General features: G+C 36.8%; 2 protein-coding genes across 5 annotated transcripts; one reads left to right on the top strand and one right to left on the bottom strand.

Moving 5' to 3' along the window:
* Nucleotides 1-463: 463 nt before the first annotated feature.
* Nucleotides 464-9,088, bottom strand: PRPF38B (pre-mRNA processing factor 38B). The gene is made up of 6 exons (XM_071750980.1): nt 8,639-9,088; nt 6,148-6,216; nt 5,702-5,853; nt 5,558-5,618; nt 2,805-3,028; nt 464-2,545 (listed from the first exon to the last, which is right to left on the bottom strand). Exons 1-6 carry the CDS (start codon nt 9,071-9,073, stop codon nt 1,693-1,695), a joined length of 1,794 nt encoding a protein of 597 aa, XP_071607081.1. The 5' UTR covers nt 9,074-9,088; the 3' UTR covers nt 464-1,692.
* Nucleotides 9,089-9,165: 77 nt separating this feature from the next.
* Nucleotides 9,166-21,763, top strand: HENMT1 (HEN methyltransferase 1). Of its 4 annotated transcripts, XM_071750990.1 has the most exons (8): nt 9,167-9,853; nt 12,642-12,853; nt 13,739-13,870; nt 15,261-15,373; nt 16,451-16,585; nt 16,990-17,172; nt 18,635-18,812; nt 20,692-21,763. In XM_071750990.1, exons 3-8 carry the CDS (start codon nt 13,751-13,753, stop codon nt 21,100-21,102), a joined length of 1,140 nt encoding a protein of 379 aa, XP_071607091.1. In that variant the 5' UTR covers nt 9,167-9,853; nt 12,642-12,853; nt 13,739-13,750; the 3' UTR covers nt 21,103-21,763. The 4 variants fall into 4 exon arrangements, with proteins under 4 accessions (XP_071607092.1, XP_071607091.1, XP_071607095.1 ...); XM_071750991.1 differs by lacking the exon at nt 12,642-12,853 and having other exon boundaries at nt 9,166-9,853; XM_071750994.1 differs by lacking the exon at nt 16,451-16,585.
* Nucleotides 21,764-27,332: the final 5,569 nt, after the last annotated feature.

Raw genomic sequence — 27,332 nt, 5'->3', positions numbered from 1 at the left:
GATCATGATTACAAAGAAAAGAGTAACAATTCAGAAAAGAGTAAGAGCAGGGAGGAAGAAAAAATAAATGAGTCTGGGTTTTTTGCTTCTTTGAATCCTATGGATTCTTTGAATCCTATGGATTGAAATGTATTGCAAAAAACTGAATCACTGTTTTCTCCTGGAGATTAAAAAAAAACAAAAAAAAAATCCTAGTATTTAAGTATCACACCTAGATGACCTGCATCATACAGAAGCAAAAAAGGCACAAATATTTGTACCTTGAAATCACTTCATGATCAATATGTCACACAATGTTTTGCCAATTTTGGGGCTGCTGCATTTCTTTCTTACCTACATCTTCCTTAAAAGGTCCTCATTACACAAAATCTTGTATTCAAAGTGTCACTTAGTCTGAAAATGAAATGTGGAGCAACCCATTCTTCAACTAGCAACGAACATGCAGGGAGAAGTTGACACCCAGTACAAAGGAATTAATTGAGAGTTTATTCCAGATGGTTCTCCTCACTTAGTATACAAGTCATCAGAATAATCTATCAAATAGACTTGGACTTAAATGGTATGATTTTTTTTCTATAATGCATTTTGGTTTCTGCTTCTAACAACCTGTTAAAAAAAAAATTATCTGCCAGATGAAATGTTCAGCACAAACTGCAATCCTTACTATTTGTAGAAAATATGACTTAAAAAAGGACACTATTAGGTTATTCTTACTTTAAATGTTTACACTTATAAAAATGCTTTGGAAGCTTGAAACTGAAATCCTTTGTAATAATCTTCTTCCTACCTCCCTCTTCCCATCCTGAATGCCTTTATTAGCCCAGGACTATCATAAATGCCAGAGTATAGCTGCTAATTAAAAATATTGAGACCACAAATGGGTAAATTGTGTTTTAAAAAAAATAAAATACAGAAGCTTACATGGATTTTTTTCAAACAAATAAAATGCATAGATGGTTCTGGTACTCATCTGTCAACCTTTACAGTGTCCACTTGAGGTAGCCTTTCCAAAGAATTACTAAACAAGCCCAAACATAATCTAAATCTTTGCATCAAAACCACTATCTCTTTGAAAGTCCACTCTCAATTTAACACAAGTGGTGATCAACAACATAATACATTTTAAAAGCTTTTGAAAAAACAGCAGGTACAGTGGACATAAATGTTAGTTCTAAATCTGCAGCCCTCAATGTACATTGTATGCACATAAATATCTCAGCTATAATACACATTCAAGATCCATCCCTAAAAGTCATACTATCATGTAAAGCACAGCCATGCTAACTTCAGGATACAAACGATAATTCCACATCTACAAAATGAAAGTAGAATTAGTGGCAGTTTATTGCCTCATACAAATTTAACCAACATGGCAACCATGCCAAAGGAATTAAAACATTTTCAGGACATATGTACAGACTGTACATTTCAGAAACATCTGAACAATAAAAATGCAAGAACAATAATATCTGCATTATGAATTAAACTAAACAAATGGTTTGAAACCGCCAATGCATTGAATGGGTTTACAAAGGCACTTCCCTACCCAAAATAGGAAATGACAATCTGCAGCCTAGAGGGAGGTTGGAGAAGAGTGCTCATCAACTACTGCACAATCTCAACTTTAAGAAAAAATAAGCAGGATTTAATCAAACATTTATAGGATTCAATGTGATCCACTTCCAAAAGAGTTCACGCAGTCTCATCTTTGTTTTTATGTTGCTTTTCTTGGCTCTCTCGTTCCGTACTTTGGCTCCTTCGACGATCATGTTTGTCCGAATGGTCCTTGCTGTCACTGTGATCATGTTTGTGGGAACGTTCTTTGCTTCTGCTACGCTTTCTAATTTTTTCTTTGCTGGGACTCTGGTCTCGTTTTCTGGACTTCTCAACACTATCTGTTCTTCCTCTGCTTCTACTTCTGCTTCGTTTACTGGACTTCTCTTTACTTTCATTTTTATGTTTACTCGATTTCTCTTTGCTCCTGCTTCTGCTACGCTTACTTGTGTTCCTACTTCGACTCCTACTCCTATGCTTTCTTTCTCGGCTTCGACTCCTACTATGCTTTCTCTCTTTTTTGGAATCCCTCTTGTCATCCCGGTGTTTCTTGTCATCCTTGTCATCCTTATGTCTTCTGTCTTCCATATCACCCTTACTTTTCCTTTCTTTTGACCTTTCTCTAGATCGATCTTTTTCCCTCTCACTACCCCTTTCCTTATCATAATCTCTCTCTTTCTTCCGGCTCCGTTCATTTTCTTTCTCTCGCTCCCTGTCCCTGTCTCTTCTATCACTTTTCCTCTCACGACTCCGGCTACGGCTTCTGTACCTGTCCCTGCTTCTGCTTCGCCTCCGATCTAGCGCGCGATCGCTACTTCGAGATCGCCGCCTTTCTTTTTCTCTCTCCTTCGCTTCACGTTCTAACCTCTGCCGTTCTCTTTCTCTTTCTAGTTCTCTATCAAAACTAGATGATCCGTGGCCTTCCCGATGATGACTTCTGCTTCTGGATCTTCTGGGTGACCTCCTAGGACTGATGGATCGTCTTGGAGACCTTTTAAAATAAAAGATACTCAACTTTAAAAAGTTGTATTTCATATTGAGAGACCCTCCTTACTAACCAATTTATACTTTACATACACGGTCTATATTTAATCTTAAAATACCAAATGTGATTATTTTAATCCATTAGCATCTGTAATCTGTTTTGCCTGTTGCCTTAAAAATCTATCAATGAAAAGACAATACATTTCTAGTAATAAGTAGTACAATATTCAATCTTTAACACTCAATTTTTAAAACATGTATACAACCTTGAACGTCTACGTTCTACATGACGGTCTATTTCTTCCATTCCCTCCTTGCCATCTTTCTTGATTTTTCTAGGTCTGCTTTTAATTTGCTGGTCAATGGTCTTCTGGACTGGCACAGGAATTCTTGGAAACAGCGTGGAAAACCATTCAAGCTTAGTGAGGAAGGAGCGAAGCATCTCGCCAATGGTCATAACACAACCCCCACCTGCCTTCACATCCAGGTCCTGCAAAATACAAGCAAAAAATATCCTGATGGTCAAAAATACTCTTTACTGATTTTTTAAAATAAATGCAGCTACATTACTGCCCTCTTGAAGTCTCATGATTATGGAAGTTTGTCTCATATTCTAATATATTTCCTTAGAAAAATTCAAAGTCTGTACCCTTTGGATTTGGTAGTATGTTACAGATAGGAAATGGGACTTAATATATATGCATGCAGGCACATACTAATCCTGCAGCCATCTGCATGGTAAGGGACTGTCACCAAAGAGATTAATGCTAAATCCCCTTACACAGTCTCGTTATATGGTACAATTTGTATTTATATGCCACAAAGTCCTCTCAAACTACATTTAATACTCCATGGATGTACAACTGTATACTCATACCCAGCCCTGTGGCCTAAATCAATTAAGAACATCATTGCCTGTCTAAAAATGATCATAGAAAAACCTCTAGTACAAAATGGCATCCTAACAGAATTGGAAGCAATAGCAAACCAACTGCCATGAAGCAGTGAGTTCTCTAATTTAGAAATATGTAAAAAAATAAATAAATGAACAAATAATTGGAAACGCATAATCCATGATGACCATTGTCTCTGAAAAGGGTCATTACCGCATGAAGGCCTTCTTGCTATGCCCTCTCACAGCTCAGGACATGTTAGTCAGCTATTGTCAGTCCCAAACCTATAGTGCAAGCACACAAGGAAAGTGAGATTTGTTATCTAAACAGGAAGAGAAAATCTAAATGTAAAACTGCTTGCACTCACACACATTTAAGTGTTCAGATATACAGTTTTTCCAAATATAATCGCTGCAGAGATCTAAAGAAGAAAAAAAGGAGTTAAACGTAGCACCTGGAGAGTATGTACAATTAAACAAAATAAACACAAGAAGCATTTTGAAAAGTAACTGTATCCTGGGAACCTTTTCACAGCAGCATGATAAAAGATGAACTGCTTCCACATATTTAATAACTGGAGGAAAAAGTTCTGTATGTTTAAGTAATTCAATATATATATATATATAGTGTGTGTGTACATACAGATATATACACACATACATATACGTATTTGCTTCATCCTATTCAGCCTGGCAAGGACTGGTAAGAAACTTAAAAGACAAACATCCCCAAGCACTGTTTCCTACATAGCACAAAGCTACTGAAAGCAGCTGAGAATGAAACACCAATCCAAAATATATATTGGGAGATTTTAAACAACAGTAAACAAATATATGCTGATAGCAAATATCTGCAAAAACTGAAACGTATTAACTAAAAAAGGTGCTTTGAACAATGAACCAGTTAAGATCTGCACAATGAGTTGCACTTATGATCACTTTATTGTCCTGGGAATCAAGTTGTCTATGGGACCCTGAAAAAAACGAAGCCACCCGGGTCCTCCTGGTAAGTTACAATGCAACAGTGCAAAGAATTCGTTTTAACCAGCACCACCTGGGGGAGAAGGAGGGTATCACAGCGATGCAACGAAGATTCGGATTTGGTTTGTTTCTTGGCACAAACATACAATAACATAGGTTTACCTTAGGTAACAGCTGTTTCCTTTGCACAGCGTGTTTGATACTTAGCATGAAAGCTGTTTAAAATAAATACACTGCATTGCAGTCAGATACAGGTATTATTAACACTATTAATATGAGTATTCAGACATCCTTTGCAACTACAACATGTGAAATTTCTTCAAGATGCCTACTGTCCACGCTGAAGAGGACAAGTGATCCTTCCTGTTCCATTCTTAAACCTAGGATGTAATTTAAAACCTGCTCAACAAACACAAATTGCAACAGTATGTAGCAGACTGTATATTCATACATAGCAGCTCCTACTCTTTCTGATGGTAGATCAGGACTAGGGTACCAACATACTCTCCTCTCCGACTGCACAATGCAGCCTCTTTACTGACCTTCTTCAGTTAGCAAATCCAAGTTTCTTTTCTGCCCCATTAGCAAAGTCATTAAGAGTGTTAGAAGTAACAATGCCACCTTATGCAGTGGTGGCTGATTCTCCTCTGAAGAAATCCTGGGTTTAGTTATTCCAGGACATGAATAACCACAGAGATTTTCTGTAGAATTTTTCTAAGTGAATGTTGGTTTCTACTTCCCACTCTTACATAAGCACCAACTTCCCCTGTGCCAGCAATAAATGAAAAACACACATTTTGTACTCCCAGAACTCAGTACACCCTCCTTTAAAATAATTCTTTTCCTGTATAACACACAGAAGCCTCACTCACACAGGCTGATGTCTGCATTCTGTTCCAATAAACATCTTTCATGTGGTTTTGTAACATCTGACACAGCAACATCCCAACAAATTAAATGTTAAATGTTTGAAATAGAAGAAAAATTACCTGAGTCCCAGCTCAGACCTGCTTCCTACACTAATCAATGAAATTACAAGAACATAACATCACAATCTAAAGAAAGTCTTATCAAATGGTGTTTAAACCTAAAGTAGTAACATGAAAAGAAACAAAAGAAAACAAATTATTACCCTCGCCGACATACCTCTTCATCATCAAGAAAGGATTCAAACCAGTCCCATAGATCTGTAGGTGGCTGTGTGTACCTTTAAGTACAAAAAGAATGTAAAGTTTTAATACAGCTTTCTGCATATTTAAGTAGTCAATAGTTGTTTATACTGAGACTTACCTAATATACATAAATCCAAGAGCCCTAATATATGGAGAGTCTGTATGAGTTATAAGGCCCATCACTTGCTTACGAGTGAGTTTCAGTGTAAACAATTTGTAGAGCAGACAAAAGGCAGTAGACACAATTCCTCCAGTTCCAACACCACGCACCTTTAAAAGACAAAAAGTTAGGTGACAAAGCAGGAAGTCACAAAGACATTGTGACAATCTACAAAAGAATATGACAGCTAACACAGGATAAAATCTTAATCTTTAAACAGAGCTATGTGGGAAAAGTAACATGCTTTGCAACCACAGCTCTGGAAGTTAAGGAGAATATATAAACTCTTTCTAACAAATATTTTTAGATCTAGATACTTAGACAACATACAGACATGTTTAGCTATGCTTGAGAAATTTATTTACCAGACAGAAAAATTTAAGAAGTCACGTACTTCTACTTACCCCTCCACACATCCCTGTCTGGCCTGCTGTTTTTCTGCTCCCCTTTTCCCATGGTTCAACGTGTGTAACCTGAGAGGGTGGGGAGGGAAAAAAGAAAATTACAGTTACAACCTCCATGACATTTAGCTGTCTATGCAAACCTAATATAAACAATACCTATCCTAAATTAATCTTAAGTGGCTTGTTTCCACCAGATTCAAGATTAAAGCAAAACATTTTCATTTTTAACTACCACACTAAGATATTACTGTTAAAATACTGCAGTTTTTTTGCTCAAGAAAAGAACCACAAAATATCCATGCTTATGCTCTACTTCATGTACTTTCAGATACTTTATGACCAAGTATTTCATAATCTAAGGGTTGAGTATCACACTATCACAACAGTAGCCTTCAAACTTTTTAATTACTTACATTTTTGGCCACAATCAATATAAACATGCTCGTTTAGACAGATATTAATTAAAAAGTCTGAAGCCCTGAAAGCAATACTCATTTCAGAATAGTGTTTAAATTTTGGAACCTACAAAGACTGCTGCGTATGCTTAACTTTTTGGAAGTACACAGATCAAATGAAGCTGAGGACATGCATGTGGTGCTAGTAGCAGGGATAAAGAAAAAGAAAGTCACCCACTTTGCAGATAAAGAAATGAAACAGGATACCAGAACCACAAGTGAATTAATTCTAATATCCAGACAGAATCTGATACTTCAAAAATGGTCCCAGTCTTTTGTGTCATTTGTGACTTAAGATGGTATTCCCTGAGAATTCTGCACCCAGCATCTTCAGAATTTTTTAAAAAAGCCACCCATATTGCTTCTCAAATAAAATATATCAAAAATATACCTGCTAGGGTGGATGTAACACTTACTATGAAAAAAAAACCTCGGCATTTTTTCAGGAATCTTAAAACATGAACAGACTTTTTTTATTATTATCAATGAAGTATCTTCACCATCAAGTTATCTTCTCCTACACATCTATTACTCAGGAGTAAGCAAGGGGCTGAGCATGCAGTTTTGAGTCAGAATACCTATCAAATTCAGTACAAAAATTTTATTTACATAAGATCAATAAGCAGATGTTGAATGGTATTTCCAAATTCTTCCTCAGTTTAAGATTAAGCCACTTCTGGGATGAAACACAAGGACAAGCAAATGAACTACCTGATCCACTGCAATTGAGCTCTACTAATACTAAGCAACAAATACAATAAAAATGGAAAAGTTCCATGTAAGGTCCAGTAAGCTCTCAAATTTTGTGAAATTGTTTCTTTTATACATTTTTCAGCTCTTGCCATCACTTACAAAAATACTACTTTCCATTCTGTTAGTCAGAATGAATTCTTTTCATCTCATATGCAGCAAGTGGTAAACTGAAGAAAAGCTTTGTTGATAATCTATATTAATCTAAACAGTAGAATTAAACAGTTTGCTCAAAATGACAGCACGAGCAGAGAAATGCTGCAATTAGGATGAAAACCAGTAGCACTGACTTCATAAGCACAATGTAAAAAATTACCAAAATATTATTCGGAATTATTTTTTCCAGTGGCTTTCAGTAATTTGACTTGCCCTGGATAAAGGAGACCAAAAGGCTACTTCTTTTTCATTTCCCAAAATACATTAAAACCTAAAGTAACATTACCAGCAGAATCAATTCAACTGAAAGAAATATTACAATAACCACCAAAACAGAGATGACTAAAGACAGCAGCCTGAATTATCAGTTTTGCTCTCATTATCAGAACAAAGAGTGTGGCTGTGTCGATGAGCATTAATCAGGCATACCTCCACCTGGGAGACTGGCTTGATGGAAGCCTCGCTGCAAAACTGATTCAGTCCTGCTAACGAAACAACAACTGAGACATGGATGCACTGATACAATTCAGTTGTATCCCTAGTGCGTCTTATCCAATGCCAGGAGAAGCACTAAAATGAATTAGTTTTTTATTGGGGGGGGTGGAGGGGGGGGAAAGGAGGGCACCTAAAGTCTAACTGAGGAAGAAGGCCACATGCTAACTCCTGATGAAACCACCTACGGCCAACACCATACCTTTTGTGCAGTTATATGGCATGTCGGGAACTCCTACGATGCTTGTCTCTAGAAGTGGCGTGCCCATGGGGTGCCCTCCTTACGCTCCCCGGCTGAAGGCACAGTCCTTCGACGGCCATTTCATCCCCCAGTGCCCCGGCTCACATTACCCACTCCAAAACTAACTTACAACTCCGTAAATCCAAATCCGAAGCGAAACCCCCTTCTTTTATAAGGAAGAGAGAGCAACACCTTGGATTCCCCCAATTAAGCGATAAAAAAAAGAGATTTGGCCCCATCCCTTAGAGTAAGAAAGGGATCAGGAAGGCACGACAGAGTCCACAGGCCGCAATCTAAACCTCCCCATCCAGAATCCCCAGCCGCAGGGAGGCCGGGGACAGGAGCCAGCAGAGCCCCGAGGACTCCGCGGCGCCCAGGGCGCGGCCCGCAGGCTCACCTTGAAGTAGATCTCGTCCACCACTTCATGGTAAGTCTTGAGCTCATACAGCTGGACCTTGAAGTAGGGCGACGAGAGAATGTTGGTGAGGATCATGGGGTTCAGATTCATGGTCTTCTCATTCCCCCAGAGCGGCAGCACGTTGCCCTGCTTGCCTGAGGCCGCCGGCTTGGGGGCTCCGCTCTGCAGCTGTTGCTGGACAGGCGGGACGGCGCCAGGTTGGTGCTGGGCGGCCTGCTGCCCCTGGCAGTTACCGGCGCCGAGAGCGGGGCTGTTATTGGCCATGGCGGCTCCGGGCCCGTAGCGGGGCGGCGAGACGCGGCCTGCGAGGCAGAGAAACGGCCGCGCCACACCAGAGCAGAGCGCGGGCTGCCCGGCCGAACGCTGCCTCCCGCAACCGTCCACAAGATGGCGGACTCTGCGGAAGTGACGCATTCCCCTTCCGGGGCGGAGCTGGCCAATCCCCGCGGCTCACAGGGAGGAGACGCCAGAGAGGGGCAGAGGCAGGGACGGTGTCACTTCTCCCCACCCCCCACTCCCTCTCTTCGGCCCTGCCCGCCCCCAGGGCTGCTCCTTCTCTCCTCAGGCTGCCTCGCAGCGCTGGGCGGGGGTGCAGTTGTTCCGGGGGGAGCTCTGAGTCGCGGGGAGCCGCGTCGTCCCTCGGTCGAGGCTCCCCTCAAGCCTCAGGGCTGCCACCAGCCGTCCGGCACCTGAGGGACAGGCTGCCGGCTCTCCAGGCGGAGAAATCCCGTAAATCCCGTCCGGGGAAAGCGAGCGGCCTTAGTCGTGTGTCGGGAACAGCTGCCGTCACCTCACCCGGCGACTTGGCCAACTTGGCAGCCGTTCTCATCGGTCACCGCTGTATGGGTAATGCGGCCCGCCCACGGCCGGAGCAGGAGAGGCAGCAGCCGCCGGCCTCGGCTTCCGCGCTAACCGAGAAGCTGAGAAATAACGGGGGAGTTGTCTCGGGTGGAGGAGCGTGTGGTGGCGGCTGCACGGCCAGGCCACGTCCGAGCGAAAAACTCGAAACTGGTTCTGAGGCCCGCTGGCGCATCTTCTTTGGGCTGGGCACAGAAAAATGTTAGTTACTATTCCTGATGCTAAGTTCAAAACGAACGCGTCTCTCTGAAATTAGTGGTACAACATAAGGACTTGGAAAATCAGATTTAGCGTATTGCATTTGGAAGCCAGCACAAACCAGTGTGATTTAAGAAGGTAACTATATTTAGATGCTAACAGGAAACAGAGAAATATAAAAGCCTTCAGTTTTGCCTGAAAGATTGTTGACTTGAATTTGAATGTGCAGGTTACATTTAATGCCATTCAAAGGATTTTTACAGGTTTTGAATTACATGCTTTTTTTGCAAAAGCAAAAACCCTGTAGTTATGTGCTTTGGTGTCAAGCTTTAATCTGACGTATGGAATGCATAAGTTAGAAAAATTGACAAGAGACTCTAAACTTAAAAAAACTGCAAAAAACCCCTGAAATTTCACAAAAATAACTGCAAATTGGGTATATGGAACTAAACATTCAAGTGTTACACACAGATGAGGGCTCCGTGTTGCTCAGTGTGTTAGGAAACAGGTGCAAGGAGAAGTTGGAATGGAAGTAACTGTGGAAACAGCATGTCTACAGGTGTGCAATTTAAAACTAATTTAGACTTTAAATTTTAAAAGCAGGAGGTAAATACTGTTGGAGACAACATTAGAATCTTTTCACTCTTCATTAAGCAATTGAAACTTGAGAAGCAGTAATTCATCTTCATAACTTTGGCCCCCTAATGCACCTTGGAGCTTGCACCATAGCAGAAAATCATTATCAGGGTTCTGACAGTTCAGTTTCTATAAGATGCCTGTTGTGCTATCTATGCTCTTCACTCCCCTTTTCTAGGAGTAATGTCAACCTCATCTTCCCATCTCAGCTCATTTCCAAATATATTCACAAAACTGTTATCACAGGACTCTACCTGGTGCCATACCCATTTAACAGACTCAAGGACATTTAACACCAGAAGTAATTCCAAGAAGGTGTCCTTATGGCAGTAATCTTGTTCTGCACATAGCTAGAGCAATAACTTTTCTTTGAAGCTGAGTGGGTTTGTTGCTGCTGTTTAGGTTACACCCTTGACTGTCAGGACTTAATTTTTTTTGCATAATCAAGGTAGCCTGTAGTTCTAATTTATATTACCCAAATTGTGTGATCATGCATTTATCTTTTCCTGATGGAATATTTACTAAATATGTTTTTCTCTAAGATAACATCTTTGTACTTACAAAGTCCTGCTTTCATGGTGCTAGTCTTTATAAAGAAAAGAGCCAAATAAAAAAAAACCAAAACAAAAAACCAAAACCAAACAAAAAACAAACAAAGCACACAAAAACCAAACAAAAAACTCAACCAGGAGGTGATTTTCAGTTACAAACTGCAAGGAACTGAACTATAATTATTAAAAAGTAACCATATGGTGACCTGTGTGTAAAAGTCTAGGCCTCACTTGCCATTCACAAAGATTCACTCTGAATTGTCTCAAACAGGCCTAATTTGTTATCTGAAGCTGAGGAGAAAGATAGAAGAATGTTTCAAATTTTTTTCCTACCAAAAAAAAATCAGACTCTTTGGGGTCAAAGCAGATTGTACAGCTTAAAACTACAAAAAGCTACTAATAGCACTCTCCATCTATTTCATGCTGCCAGTCTTGAAAAGATTGAATCTGCAATCCAATTTCAACATATGAAATGGAACAATAAAAAATATTTCTGTTATTACATTACTAGAGAATTAAACATCTGACAATTCTGAAGGCTTCATTTACAGTGATATATTTTGGAGTGAAGTCTCATAAGCCATTAGGAAATTGTGTGAATTCAGAATGTGTTATGAATTTACTTTTACTGTATCCTATAACTTTACTACTGCTCTTCCCTATACTATTTTGTTCTTAAGAGTGTGACACTAAATTATAAATCAAATCATAGAGGATACCAAAATCAATAGCATTTTAAGGCAGGAAGTGAGAGACTAATGAACTTTACAGTATCTCTCTGAGAGAAAAAAATAATTTGCACGTGTAGGTATGTAGGTGCTAGATATAAGTGCTAGATGGTAGTTCAAGGGTAACCAGTGACTCAAGAGCCAAAAAGAGCAGCTGAGCAATAGAACAAAGAGCCTATCTTTTTTTTTTCTTGTACAAGGTATTTATGCCCTTATTTCAATAACAGTGTATTTTCCTTTCTAAAAAACAAAAAAGTAATTCAGTTGTAAGAACCCATTTACTAAACTGGTCAAAAGGATTTAATTACTGTTATTCCTCATATCAAACATAGTTTCTGTGCATGGCTAAGCTGGGTTTTGTGGGTTTCTTAATCTTGTTGGGGAAAAAATCCTACAAAAGTAATTTCCCAGGTGTTATAAATATTTTAAGGCACATTTCCTATGTAAGCAAAGATTGGTAATAGTACAAGATTTATTTATAACCTGTTCGGAGTCCAAAGTGACTGAAATAGGAACTCAGGCTGTCTTATTTGCATACAGAGTTATTAGCACTGTTACAGTGGTAGAAAAACAATTTTTAAAATGTACAGGCAGCTCCCTATTCCTACTTCTCATAAACCAAAATTAATATAAAGAAAAGCTAATTGCTGTTGTATTCTAAAACCTGAAAAACAAGCACAAAGAGAAGAGAATGGAACCATTCCAATAACTTAAAATTTCTGGTATAATGTCTGTATTACCAGTTTGGCAGTATACTTAGGCACATTTCCTAGCTATTGAGTAGCATAGCTAACTTGCCCTGTGTTCTGTGTAGGCCACATCCTGCAAAACTGAAAATGTTGGCCCAGACTCATGTTTAAGCCATTTCAGGCAGATATCAGCACCTAATTTTCTAGTATTTTCTGAAAACTAAACAAACAAACAAACAAACAAAAAGCATTGAAATGTGGTCTAATTTAGTTAACAAATCTTCACCACCCTCACTGCTATCAGAATCCTTCCTTTTTTTAGGCCCCAGACATACTCTGTGCTGCCCTTTTCATACAGCAGCCCCACCCTGCAATTAGCAAAACGCTTTTTACATCTGTGTGAACAGAAAAAGTCACAGGAGGAGAGGAGCCCTGCTTTCCTGTCTGCCTCTCTGTGCACCCGACCAGCTGCTTGCTCTGTGAGCAACTCATCTTGCCCCAGTGTGGAAAGGACTTAATGAAATCCTGCCAGAGGTACTGATTATTTCTAGTCTCTGCCTCACTCAGCCTGGCAGAGCCCTCACTGCATGTCAGGAGGACCTGGGAGGATGGCTCTGGAAAGCAGTGTGTGCACAGAGCCGTGTTCCTTCACTGATATGATTCCCATGGAATTCATTCATCATTCATTAGGCCCTTATTTTTAGGTATAGTGAAGATATTTCTTGTTAAATATGTATGTGTGGTAATTTATTTTTTTTCAATAAAAGGTAGAGGAATTGGAAATGCACTAATGGTTATAACTCTAATGCCATGTTGGGTTATGTTAATTTCCTTTTAAAATTCAGAAGCTATTTTCAAGGTTTAGGTCATAATAAATCTAAAGCTAAGGCCCAGCAGAACCTTTCCTCTTACACAACATAGTAATTATCCAGAGATTTCCTGCTGGTTGACACTACAGAAATTGTATTGAGCCATAAATACACAAATCTACATATTGAATTGTCTGAACTGCAGGATAAAATTAATTATAAAGCAGGTAAGAGACAAGAAAGCAGACATCTGAGTGAGAAATTATTTTTCCACTCTTGCCCATAAAGCTAAGGAAGAGTAATGTTCCAGTTATGTAAAACACTCGTGGGTGTGCCGGATGGAGAGCAACAAATTAGAAAACTTGCTTTTTATGATTTTCTATAATTTATAATTGTTTGTAAAAAGGCTCTTTGCATCATTATATGTGGAGGGAGCACTGAGTGTTGAATTTTGCTAATTCCTATATTTTTGTCATTCACTGAAGAAAACAGGTCAGGTTTACCCCTGTTTGTGAACTAAACACCACAGAAAATAGCAAACTCTGTGATTTGATACAATATAAAGTACTTCAGAAACAAGTTTACTTTTTAATTTTTTTTTAAATTCTAGCATTAGAAAAGTATGATGGATAAGAAACCTAAAGAAGAGCAGTTTAGAAAAATCATTACATTTACACCTCCTCTGTACAAACAACGCTATGAGTTCATCAAAGATTTAGTGGGGAAATACAAACCTAAGAAGGTTGGTATATTTTGTCTTTTTATGTTATACCTTTGAAAAAAAAGTTAGCATCGGGTATCTCAGGAAGGCAGGAAATGTGTAGATAACCTGCTGACCTAATTGCCAAAGAGTAGTAGTGGAGGAGGTATTGTTAAAATTGAATTGCCTTAGTAAACACTTGATGATTGTGTTTTGGTTTTTATGGATAAATGTTTTTAATGTTAGTTGATGGGAGAATGAAGAAGCCTAAACAAAGCAAATGACTTAGCTGTTTTGCAGAGTAGGTGGCATTCTGGTTTTAGTTTAATAGTGAGGGTTTTGGTTCAAGCTGCTTTCATCATAGTTTGGTCTCGCTTTCTAGAGCTTTTAGTTCCATATACAGTATCAGTTTTACCTCATCATTCACATGGATGTTTTTTGATGAGAAGTGACATTAAGAGAGTGGGACTATGTGAGGTTAACTCCCTTCACTTTCTTGAGGTCTTGTCTGTTTCCTCCCCTGTGAAACCAAGGCTAATGTCATAGGGAGCATGAAAGATCTAGATGAGAAATGCAGCTGCAAGTGCACTCCCATAATCATACTTCAAGTACCTAATAAAAGTCTAATCCAGTCAATGAGGCCATGACACTGTAATCTGCTTTTAAATGGAAAGTATTCAGGAGTGTTGCATCTGTATTTAAAGGTTTGAATTTTCTGAATTAAGCTGAGAAATGGGAGGCAGGTGAACTTTCTATTTTGCCGCAGGGCAGTTAGGTTAACTGAAAAGAAACAATTCAGGTTTTTCAGGCAGTGTGCTTTAACCTTGACTTAGTCTGTGAAAGAACAGTGGGGTTTGGTTTGTGTTCTGAACTACCTCTTCAGCTTATGTAGAGGAAAATCTATTAAGTTTGTGACTTTGCGGTCTGAATATCCCCAACCTTCCCCACTTAAACAGACTGAGCCTATCAACTTGTTTTATGCAGATTGTTTGCTGCTAACCTGACTGCTCATGAGCCTATTCTCTGTGTTTTGTCTGGAGAGCAGTCCATTGAAAAGCAGAGGTGAATGTGTGAATTGCTACAGCTTTAGTGGCTAAAAGAATACTTTACCCTTACTTAATGGAATATGCTTTCTTGTGGAAGACATTCTCCAGACCTGGTGAGAAGTTCCACATAGCTTGTTTATAGCTGTAATAACAAAAGGTTAATTAATTTAAAGCATTTTGTTGGATTTCACATACATTAAAAAAAAAAAAGAAAATAAAATCGTTGTCCTGCTTGCAACTGTAAATTTTAGTTATGATTATGAGATGCTTTATTTTATATTTTTAAAGTTACTTTGATGTGAATGTGGAATTTCTATTTTATTACAATCTTTGAAATTACTTGGAAACATGCGATGTTTACACATTGTTTACTGTCTAATTTACAGGTGGCAGATTTAGGATGTGCTGACTGCACACTTCTCTGGATGCTGAAATTCTGCAGTTGCATTGAAGTGTTAACTGGGCTAGATATCTGTGCAAGTGTAATGAAAGAAAACATGTAAGCCCTTGCACTATGATAATTTTAGGTTTTTATTTGTCTTGACCCTGTGACATGTTGCATCATTTCTTGTCAAGAATTTCAAAATTAGAGTAAATGTAGAAATGCCAGCTTGGCAAATGAAGAACTACCCATTTTTTGTAGTTTCGTTGCAACTGTGTCTAGAGTCTACTGCACTGCTAGATGGCCATAACATCACCTCATGTAGCAAAGGTCCATGGCATGGAGTGGCTTTGAAGGTGTGTGGATCTGAGAAGTACACTATTTGTGTACTTCTGATGCATTGTGTTAGTAATATCTGTTTATGCTTATACATGGAATTACTGCTGTATGCAAATCTGATCTTTTTTTAAATGTGCATGTAACTAACTGTGGTGGGGACTTCATTCTTGTTAAGCTTTTCAAAATGGGAAGTTTAGCTCCCATGTTATGTTAGTTATGTTTTGTGTCTGACTTAGAAATCTCTCAGAAATGTAAAGTTCATATGATCTTTGTAGCATGGGTCAGAGGAGTTAGCAGCAGAGTTTCTCTCTTGGAAGTTGATTATTATGGTTTCCATAATGTGTAGGGTCTAGATGCTGACATAATTTACTCTTTCTCCAGAGTGAAGAAAAGTAGCATTTATTATATTTAATGTTTTTTGTGTGTTTTATCTGATACAGTGTTTCAAAATGAAATTTGCATATACCTTACAGTTCTCAGTGTAATTTATTTGCAAAATTGAAAGTTAGTATGCTTACCAAATAACTTCCCCAAAAGCCCTGTAATGTGTGTCTAAGCCACACTTACTGTGTGTCTACAGTTGAGCTACTATCAGAATTTACAGGCATCTTTGAGAGTTTAGTGGAGATTTTTGTAAACATGAAGAATTAACTTCTTGATTAACTCCTTTTTCTCTCCTATTGGATTTGTCATGAGAAGTGTTTGTATTAGAAATTCTTTATTTTTATCCCTGTAAAATAGTTAAGCTGATTGAGATATACAGACTGTGTAGGGTGTTAGCTCATTCAGTTACATGCACAGTGTATCTTGTCACAAGGTCCTTTCTATGACATTGTGTTTTTAATATTTTTGTAGGCATAGGTTGTATCCTCTTGCTGGTGACTATTTGCAGCCAGCTGAAAGATCTCTAACTATCACCTTGCATCAGGGTTCAGTTGCCCATAAAGATCCTTGTATGCTTGGTTTTGACTTGGTAACGTGTATTGAACTGTGAGTATTATGCCAACATACTACATTTTTCTAAGTTCATTAGAGTTCATTTGGAAATGTCCATATTCAAACAGACTAAAGCTTTCAAGCAGAGGAGTAGCAAAATGTGGCACCTTCCTTCTACCTTGTGCTTGAATTAACCACACTAAGAAATTCAAGTGGTGCTAATTTATGTTGGGAAAAGTAGATTGATTAAAAAGTTCAAAAGGCAAGAAGATATTTTCTCACACAAAATCCTGTGGGGTGCCACTCAGCCACAGTGCTAGTAGTGCAGAGCTGAGCTTAAAAGTTACAAGTACAGACGTGTGTTTGTTGTTGTTGTTGTTTTGGGTTGGGTTTTTTTACTGATTGTTTAAAATATATTGGGGTGTTTCTAAAGCCATACATAAACTTGTCCTTTACAGAATAGAGCACCTGGAAGAATCAGAACTAAAGGAGTTTCCTGAAGTAGTGTTTGGTTTCATGGCTCCAAGCATAGTTGTCATCAGTACTCCAAATTCTGAATTTAATCCTTTGCTTCCAGGAGTGATGTTATTCAGGCATCCAGACCACAAATTTGAATGGAACCGAGAGCAATTTCAAAGCTGGTAAGTTTACTGAGCACTGTATGCAGACAGCTTTGAGTGTTCAGTAATGTGAGAAAGGAATAGCTATACATTTTCAGAATGTGTATGTGTTTTTTTGTCAATGTAACTTTACACCTATGGATTTGGTGAAACTTTGCTGTTATGAATAATTAAGCATGCTCTGTGGGTTTGGCATTTTATAATGGTTGTCAAGTTACCTTGCTTTTATTGTAACTGTTCTGCAAAAAATATTTAAAACTTTTACTTTCCTTTTTATATATCTTTTTTACAATTAATGCATTGGAAGTGTAAGGTTAATATTAGCCTTACCACACAATAATACTTTGCTGTACAAGTGCTTCATAAAAGCCTTTAAAAATGTGCACACTATAGTGTGTAATCAAAGCACCCAATTAGTCCAGGCCTTTCTGTAAGAGTATGTGACCAAATTTATCAAATTACCACAGGAGCAGAACATGTTGATTAAAGTTAGATGGTTTAATGACTCATGACACAATGAAAGATTTTATGCAAAACGTATACATGACAGAGCTGCACAAGATGTATCTTACTCTAATATCAGTAGATACACTAAAAACAAAATAAAGAGGGAGAGGGATACATATCCTGTGATAACATTCAACTATCCAGCAGCTGAGAAAGAAAATACATGTACAGTAAAGGATGCCATACCTCCATGGACAACTCTTGGTCAGAAATTCTATTATTTAAAGTACATACAGATTCTGCTATTTGATGCACGTGAATTAAAAATATGGATAATACTGAAGGAGTGGTATTTTTTGAGCTACAAACATGAGAAAGTCTTTACATTTTTGTAATGAAATGTAAGTATTGCAATATTCTTTAAAATACACAAGAAATTAGTTCAGTTTGCTACCTTTTCATGGGGAACAATGCAAGTAGGTAGTGTCATTTTAGTTCCCTGCCCCATCAATTTTTTCATACTGGCTGATGTGCAGTACTACAAGATTTGTTTTTATTTAGATGTCATGTATGTTGCAACCTTGATTAAGTAGACTTTGATCTTTATACATTTAAAACTAAACTCACTTTTTCTGTTAACCTTAACCAGTCTCTTGTGGGTTTGGGGTGTGGATGTTTTTGATGGGTTCTTCTCAAATAATTTTTTTCTCTAAAATTGGTATGTTCTTGCTCAATTCCAGTGCATACAGGACTGTTAAGCAGTTAAGCAACTGTGAACATGCATACTCTATGCAGATATTTTAGAAAAACCAGTAAGGTTTGGTTGCCTAAATTACCAATACTAGATGATTCAGACTGTAGTAGGCATATAATTACAGCTCTGATTCAGTGAGTTTTGACAGTGTTTGTCTTCATGAATGTGAGAAAAGATGCTCAAGCATTCACAGGCTCGGGGTTTTTCTTCTATTGGATAATGCATCTTCATCACACTAAAAGATTAAGATTTGGTATAATCAGAACAATTTGTCTTCCTTAGGGCTCTAGAGACTGCTCGACACTATGATTACTCAGTGGAATTTACTGGTGTAGGACATCCACCAACAGGAATGGAGAATCTTGGGTTTTGTACCCAAATAGGTGTGTTTGTCAGAAAATATCCTCAAACCAGTGAATCTGCTCAGTCTGAGAACACTACTGGAACAGTTTACAAAACAGTGAGTATTATTTTCATCCTTTAGGAGAATGCATAAAGAGTAAAACTTTCAGTGACTTGCCTGTGAAGGTGGTCTGTGAGCTACTATTGCTATCCAGTCTTATCTCTGTTTAACACACAGCATCAGAGAAAAAAAGTCAGTCCATCATTTGTGTTTCTAATTGTGTAAAGGCCTTTAGCTTTTAGGTTATTTGCTAAATAGCCATATGGATAATTGTTCTTTTTCTAGCATACAATTATCCTGAGAATGAGAACTCTCCACCAGATATACTGTGACACTACTTTCATAATTGTTCCTCTAATTATTCATTTTTTCAGTATGTAGTTGTTGACATTGGCACAGATTTTTTCATATAAAAAGATTTTCACATATTTCACTGATTTTCACATAAAAATCAAAAATCATAAAAAGTATTTCTAACATAGGGTTAGATTATCTAAGATTATTTTTTTAAGAACTGCATAGTCTTTTGAAATGTATTATCAGAAGAAAGGCATTTCCCAGAAATTGTGTTGACAGGACCTGTTTTCTGTGGTTTGCTTTACTCAGTAGCATTTGATGATACAGCCTAATCTTGGTCTTTTCAGGCAGCCAATTCTGTTTTTTGCAGAGACAAGGAATCTTGCCAAGTACTCTGTTGTGTACATCACAACTTTTTGTTTTTTAGCACTAAATGGTTTTCACTTTAGATAACATAAGGTAATTTTTTGGTAAAGTACTGTGCTATGTGTTGCAGTGTGTCACACTGATAAACCAAACACACCTAAGTGCTATGTGGTATAAATCAAAGGGACATTTTTTTCAGAGACAACATGAAGTAATAATCCAAAGAGAACTTTATTGGGATTGGTTTTTTTCAGTCTTATGAGGCCTTAAATTATGTGTTTCAGTGACTATATAGCAATATTTCACTTCTTTGTTTAAAGTACCTGTGTATCTTCAAGTGACTTGGAGCCTGAAATGAAATATAAATTAATATTATGAGAATGTCTTTTGTAGATTTTGAGCTATAAATCTATTCTATACATTTGAAATTTCACCTCTCATCTACTGCTCTTAATAGAATCATGAAGTGTTCTCTAATACTTAACAAATGTGGAAATATGTCTAGGTTACTGACATGTACTAGAAATGGCTTTCATTTTCTTCTGTTACAGGGTCATTATAGAGTTTTGACATAGGTATTCTTTGAGTTTATCCAAGAGTGTTTATATCTCATGTATTTCTTGTCATACCTGTAGTATTAAATTTATTTTTATTATGTAACCAATTTACAGGAATAAATCAACATTTCAAGTTGTAATCAGGAAATAAGAAGAAACAGGTATAGACTCTGGAACTTCAGTGGTAGTGTGTTGGTAAAGCACTTCCTAGTAAATTAGTGGTATGAAGTTGCCTGCCTAGTTTCCTTAAGTGTCCTGGAGTATAGCTCAGGGTAGAACACATTACAAGTTCACAGATTTTTATGTCACAATTTATTTTTTAGCATTCGCAGGATCTGTGGAAGCATTATTTATTGTTTTATTCTGAAAACAGAATGAAAGACAAATGCAGTCCCAGTTTCCAGATGGCAGTTCAGAAGTAGTTTAGAATCTACATAGTGGTGGTGCTGTCACCAAAGAATTTTAGAATTGGAGGTCTTCACCTTGCCTGATTTACAAGTGTTGCTTGGTCAGTTAACTTATTTAATTGCCAATGTTGTACTTATCCAGTAATTGACCAGTTTTTATGTTACCTGAAAACATTTAAATTAATAAGTAAACCAGGACTGAATAAAAAAATTATTTTCACATTTTAGAAGCTCTTTTAAGCAAGCAATTTTTAAAATTTGAGCCTATAATAATGATAAATGTTTTATGAATTCTTGCATGTTGTGAAGGTCTTCAAAGCAGTGTATCCAAGTCTTAAGGATGAGAAGTACCTGCAGATTGCAGTGGTCAATGAAGTTATTTTCACAGCAGAAACCATGAAGCAAAGTCTACTGGGCCAGTTAATGTCAGAACATGAGGAGTATAATGATGATCCTATTGAGAGAAAATCCAAATTCCAACCTTCAGTGAACTTTTTTTCAGAAGATATTGGAAAACTGGTTGTTGAGAAAAGCATGGAGCCATTTGTCAATGGAAATTTGGTTTATATACCTCTTAAAAGAATCTTTTCTTTTCCCAGAGTGAATCAACTTTGTGGTACCTTTGACAGGTTATGCAAGCTTATTGCTGGCAAGGTCACACTGAGCAGTGATGGTTCTGCTGTGGTGTTCAGTACTGAACATGAAAACGAAGAGAATTAGATCACAGAATTCTCATACCAAGTTCAGTTGAAGTAATGAAAGTATTTTTTTAGTAGCTGTCATGTGGTGTGTTTTGTGTCCTAACTAGAACCACAAACCATTTTCTAGACCGTCCAATATTTATCCACCAGCACTTTTCTTATTTAGTGAAGATGAGAGCTTCTGGCAAAGATTGTTGTAATTAGTAGGGGTTTTGAAATAGAGTATCAGGAGCTAAAAGGAAAGATTTAACTCCTGTGAATAAAATTTTGTAAGTATTTGTTTTCTATTACCATATTGTAGTTATCATGACTAGATTATTTCCAGTAAATTTTGTAAACTCCAAGGACAGCTGATGGTAACACAGCCATATTGTGCTGAATGTGTCAGACTTAGGTTTGGGGCAAGGTTTTTTTAATCTGATAAAGTTCATAGTTGCCTTTTTTCAAGATGAGCACATACTCAGCCTTTGTGAAAAACCAGATACTGTTCCAGATAAATTAGAATATGCCACAAACATTAATAGCTCAGTGAATTCAACAGGAGGGAACACAATGTTGGATGTAAGATGAATGGGGAGGGTAGATTTAGCCCTATTCTTTAACTGTTGCTTGGGAAGTAACTTACATCCTGTAACTTCACAAAAGTTGAATTTAATTCAAATTAAAAGCTGAATTTGAAACCTTATTGTTAAGCTTTTTTGTTTTTTAAATTATTATTCTGTTTTTTAATAAATAAAAAGTAAAAAAATCTGTCATTGTGAATGTTAAACTGGCTTTGGTGTACCTGAAAACTTTTTCCTTGGTTTTCATATACAGCTGTTTGTCCAGAAAGTCCTGATGACACGTTCAGCAGAAATGAATAGCAGATGTGTTACAGGTAGAGCTTACTGGCTTGGCCAGGATGACTTTTCCTCAAGTAGACACGTAGTAAGCACATGTTAGATGATTGACTTAAAAGACAAATTTTGAAGGATGCCCAGGTTTGGCCTGTTCATACAGCATTAGTGAAGCAACTCCTTTTAAAGTTCCTTTGCATACCCAGGTCTTCTAAACCAATAATATTAATATGTCAGCTGAATATTTCTCTACTCATAAGAGATGGTTAATTAAATGGCCACATTCTATAAATGTTTCACAATGTCATGGGCAGCTTTGAATAAGCTAGTATTTTCAGAACTAACTTTGTGTTTATGAAACATGAAAGTTTCACAAATTTGAAAATCAAAAATTCTGTGTAAGGGCTGACTGTTCATTAAAGAAGATGACTGCATTCTACCTTCTAAATTTTTGGAATTCACTTGAAATTATGGAGGTGAAAGATCAGGCAAAGGGAAAAGGCATCTGTAATTCTCTAAATTGAGAAATGGTACAGAATCTAAAGCGGGCTGTCTCAGGTGAAGAAGATCTGTAGTACTGTCATATGGAATGATTAAAAATGCTTAGGTAATAAACTGCCTTTTGTGGAGATCTTTTTTCTCATACAACAAATAGACATGAACTATTAACACTTTATGGCAGTATTTAGAATGAATTTTAATAATTTAATTAAAATTCATTATTATTATTATTATTATTATTTTAGAATATTTTAACTTTTGACATTGTGATATGAACTTGCCATAGTTGCTATGTTAAAATATATGTAGCATTCAAATTTGGTAAATATTTCTTGGACACTAATAAGCAGAGCTGTTTGAAAATATAATCAGGTTTGTTATCAGAAAATATCTCTGCAGTTCACTATACGTTTTGCTTTAGTTAAAATATTTTTGGATCACCAAGCTTCTTCCTGTCTTGTTTCTTTCTGAAACATTGTATTGTTAGTGAGCTTTATAGCGTGATCACTTTGAAAAGAGGAAAAGGAGAAGATACTGTCAGGACCTGTCAGATTTGGAATTATATTTGCCTTGAACTTTGTATTCAGGTAAGATGAAGTTACAGGAATGTCTTGTGAACAGAGAATATGGTATAGGAATGCATGCTCAGTTTTCATCAAAACATTATACCCTTCTAGCTTTGTAGCTATGCTTGGGAAATGGTTTATCTGACTGGTGGATTGATGTGAAAGGGTTTAAATAGTAATCCAGCTTTTAAGGGGTTCATGGATCCTCTCCCCCTTCTTTGTAACAGGGTTTAGTTTTTCACAGAATTACTTTGGTTGGAAAAGACCTTCACAATAATCAAGTCCAACTATTAACCTGACATAACCTGACAACTAAGCCATATCCTTAAGAATTATATCTATATGACTCTTAAATACCTGCAGGGATTGTGACTCCACCACTGTCTTAGGCACCCTGTTCCAATGTCTGATAACCCTTTTGGTGAATAAATTATTATTTTAATGATAGCTAAGACAAATATCAATACTTATATTCTTGTTTATGCCTTTCCTGGGGAAAATCTAAAGCCAAACTACAGAGGTTTTGTTCCGGGCTGTTTGCAAAGATCCTTAGTATACAAATGTATACTGAAACTGAAGCAGCTGTTACATAACATATACTGAAGAGCTATTTAGAATATATACATTTTAATTGAGACTGCTACCGTTTACTAAAACAGGGTAGGCTATTTTGTGTACCAGTTTTCCAGATTTCCATTGGCTTAAATACATTTTAATCATGGTTTTCTTTAAAGTACTGAATTAACTTTCTTTTCAGGAGCAGTTAAACCCTCTCATTATCAGGTTGGTCTTTTGATTAAATTATTATGTGTATCTGTGAATAAACACGGTACTGTGTCCCATTTAAAGTTGCAGTTTGACCTAGGTAAATTCTGATGTCTCAAATCAGGATGCTGAAAGGAAGTTTATGAAGATTAAAGGTTTTAGACTTGTGGCAGTATCACTGACCAGGAGATGGCACACACATCACAAAACAGATCAACCTTAGGTTGCTCAAAACTGTAAAATGAAATTAAAGTAGATTAAAAAAACCCAACCACCACCACCTCCAAAAATTAAAAACACCCCAACAAACAACAAAAAAGCCCCCATAACAAACCCCACCCCACCACCCATAAAGAACCAAAACAAAACACAGAGCCAAAAACAAAAAAAACAAGGCAGTGTCCTGGAAATAAGGGATATAACTTAAGTCAGAGGACTTAATTGTCTGTTGCCATAGAGATTTCATAAAAACAAACAGATGTCACAGCTAATAGATTTCTGATTCACTACAGTCCTGCCTCCCATAGTTTTCCATGATCTTAGGCTGTATTCCATACTTACTGTGATGGTTTGGATAATTCAGTTACAGATTGGTTATGAGTAATTCATAGTGATTAGTTGTTGGGTCTTCTTTGTTTTTCTATTTATACTGAGTGGAAGAAATATAGGAAGGGTCTTCTGAAATGATAGAAAAATTCTAATGCTAAACTGCTTTGCACTTTCTTCCTAATTTACAAAACAAATGCTTTTTAATGAAGTCCTGGATGTAAGCAGTTCACTGGCAACATTTCCAAAATAAAATGCAGTGACCCTTGTGTAAACTCAAATGAGGATACTAGGGAAAAATTAATAGATCATATAGCAATAATAATTTTAAAAATCAAAAAACCCCTGCTCGTCTTCTGTAAGGTAACTAACATCTATGAATGTTTTATGTATATATATTATGTGTACTTCATGTTTCTGAGAAGTCTCCACTGTGAGGTCCTTAGCTGGAGGATTTGTTTGCTGATGAGATTTACCTTTTATTTGTAAGGAAACTGTTGGTTTAGAAAACCAGAAGAGAGACAACAACCCAAAGAAGAAATTCTAGGATATTCTGCTGAAATGTTGAAAAAATTCTTTTCTTGAATTGAAAGACAGATGGGACTTGAGTTAGTTATACATTGTACAGTTGATTCTCTTACTCCATACTTAACAACTAACTGATTACTGAGCTGATCTGAGTGCCAAACATATTTTACTATAATTAGCTGCAATTCTTAACAATCTAGATTATTTCATGTAAGAACAGATGTTTACTGCAGTACCAAAAAACTTGGTTATTTTGAATGCATTGATGAAAAAAGAAATTCATACCACAAGCAGATTTTTTTGAAAGATAATTACACAAACTGTACGAAAAGTTTAAGTAGAAGGAAGTGTTTACAATCAAATGAGGAGGATTAATTTTGCCATCAGCAAGGTGAGGAGGGACTCTACACAGTGTCCTCACTTTTCCCAAACACTGCTGGTTTTAGAGGCTGCATAATAATTAACTTACCAATTAACTTCAATTTTAAAATTGATTTGCCATTAGACATAATACTTTTTCTCTGCAGAAGACAGTGAAATAAACTCATAGTGGTAATTCTGACCTTAAATACTTTGTGGACCGGAGATGAAGTTTAATAAGCTGCAGAGGAAAAGTTTAATAAGATGCAGAGAGACAGAAGTTGACACAAACTTTCAGTAAAATTTGCCATTTTTGCATTAAAAGAAGAAACAGATTCCAAGCTGAAGTCAGGAGTTTATTGAATGCCTGAGAGATTTGCATTTAAATCCAGTTAAGCAAACACAAAACACCAATACATCCCAGACAGTTTACTGTATGAGTCTCCAGTATTCTTACAACACAATTTACAGTTAGAGAAGAAGTTTGTAAAGAGCTGTAACTCAAAGTCAGAACAATAAATTACTAAATAAATTTATATATATATTGCGGTTTATAAACTGCAATAAATTGCAGTTTTACTGTAAAGCTCAATTTCCATGAAAGCTTCCTCCTATTTAAAAGCTCTGCTCAGGCAAGAAAATAATTGGTTTGTAGTAACAAAATATCTATCTATGGCAGTTAGCTATGTCTTTTAATACAGAATACACATCTAGGTTATGGGAATTTCCTTAAGAACATAAGTATCTGTACAATCTGTACAGTCTTGTTTCTCAAACTATGTCTATTTTTCCTATTAAAATTAAATAAGCTAACATCTAAATACTCCTGGCTTTAATAGGTTTGTCACCAAGTGTAGCAGTGTTAAAAGTTACTGAAAGTAACTTATTCAAATTTCATTCATCTTTTGGCTTGCAGTAGGATTTTTTGGGTATAGATTAGTTATATGATAGCAAAGGAAACTATCATTCTCTGAGGGATAGTTGTATACTCGCAGTTATGTTGTTTCTGTTTAAAATTCCTTTGAAGGAAAGAAATGGATAATACATCCATTAACAGCAGCTAAAATAGAAACTTTGTATTAATTCTTTTATGCATTAAAATTTTTACTAGTACGAAATAAAAGTATTTAAGTACCATAACTGAGAATTAGCTTATATTAATCAAATTCAGTAACAATACTCAGGCTTCAAAATCTGAAATTTCCTTAAACACAAATAGAAATTGTTTTAATAGCTCTATGGAAAACAAAGCCTGAAGACTGCTTTACCTAATTCAGTCAATTAAGTACAGCCTGCTTACTGTTCAATAAAAGGATGTCAAAAATCACTCTGAGCAGAATAAGAAGTTTTCAGAGCTTTCAAAAATGGCCACACTACTTGTATTTATACGTAGTCCAAACATTATTGATAAAAATACAACTAATTATAACAAAATCAATAGCATTTCTATTACACAGTTAAATATGGCAGAGCCAAGCCTGAATTAAAACTGTGTCACCTAACATGTTCCTTTAAAAATCAATAGTTTCATACTTGTCAATGAAAATTTTAAGACATCTTTCATCTTTCTTGCATGTCAGGCAAATCACTATTTGTGCAAATTTAAATACAGTACATTGACCTTAACATAACAGTGGAGAGATAGTGAAGAGTTCAACAGATCTGCTGCACAGCACGACACTTTCAGAGTGCAGAGTATGTCTAAAATAAAGTGCTTCTCTTAATAAGTTACCTTGATAATACTATAGATGTTTACCTAATTTTAAAGATTAAGTTTCTTAGTAAATAGTTTGATCTCCCTGTACCCCCCCTTCCAGTCCCACAAAGCACATTCCACATACAAACAAAGCACTAAATAACTGTGAAGGATTAAGCTACAGTAAAAAGTTGTAAGTGGTAGTAAACTACTGTCTAGGTTTGTAAACTGTACCATCTCACTGAATCTCAAGGTTCATGCATTATTGGAGTGAGAATATGTGAGAGCAGCTCTTGAACTCCAGATTTAACAGTCAAGCCATCTTGATAATGCACTACTGTGCCTTGGAATTTTGATGTGGAAGCTCACTTCTTTTGTCACTGGCATGAAAACAGATGCTGCACTTGATGCATTTAGGCCTCTAGGCTTCACTTACATTTAGCACAACTGA

This window comes from Heliangelus exortis, chromosome 8 (assembly GCF_036169615.1).
Source record: "Heliangelus exortis chromosome 8, bHelExo1.hap1, whole genome shotgun sequence".
NCBI classification, from domain to species: Eukaryota; Metazoa; Chordata; class Aves; order Apodiformes; family Trochilidae; genus Heliangelus; species Heliangelus exortis.
Note: the sequence above shows the minus strand (reverse complement) of the source record. Positions and strands in the feature narration are given on the sequence as shown.

Coding starts and splice junctions, on each gene's coding strand:
- PRPF38B (XM_071750980.1), bottom strand. CDS start 9,073: ATGCGTCACTTCCGCAGAGTCCGCCATCTTGTGGACGGTTGCGGGAGG. Junction 5,619..5,701: donor CTTGGATTTATGTATATTAG/GTAAGTCTCAGT, acceptor TTGTACTTAAAG/GTACACACAGCCACCTACAG. Junction 2,546..2,804: donor GTAGAACGTAGACGTTCAAG/GTTGTATACATG, acceptor TTATTTTAAAAG/GTCTCCAAGACGATCCATCA.
- HENMT1 (XM_071750991.1), top strand. CDS start 13,751: ATGATGGATAAGAAACCTAAAGAAGAGCAGTTTAGAAAAATCATTACA. Junction 13,871..15,260: donor GGAAATACAAACCTAAGAAG/GTTGGTATATTT, acceptor TCTAATTTACAG/GTGGCAGATTTAGGATGTGC. Junction 18,813..20,691: donor CTGGAACAGTTTACAAAACA/GTGAGTATTATT, acceptor CATGTTGTGAAG/GTCTTCAAAGCAGTGTATCC.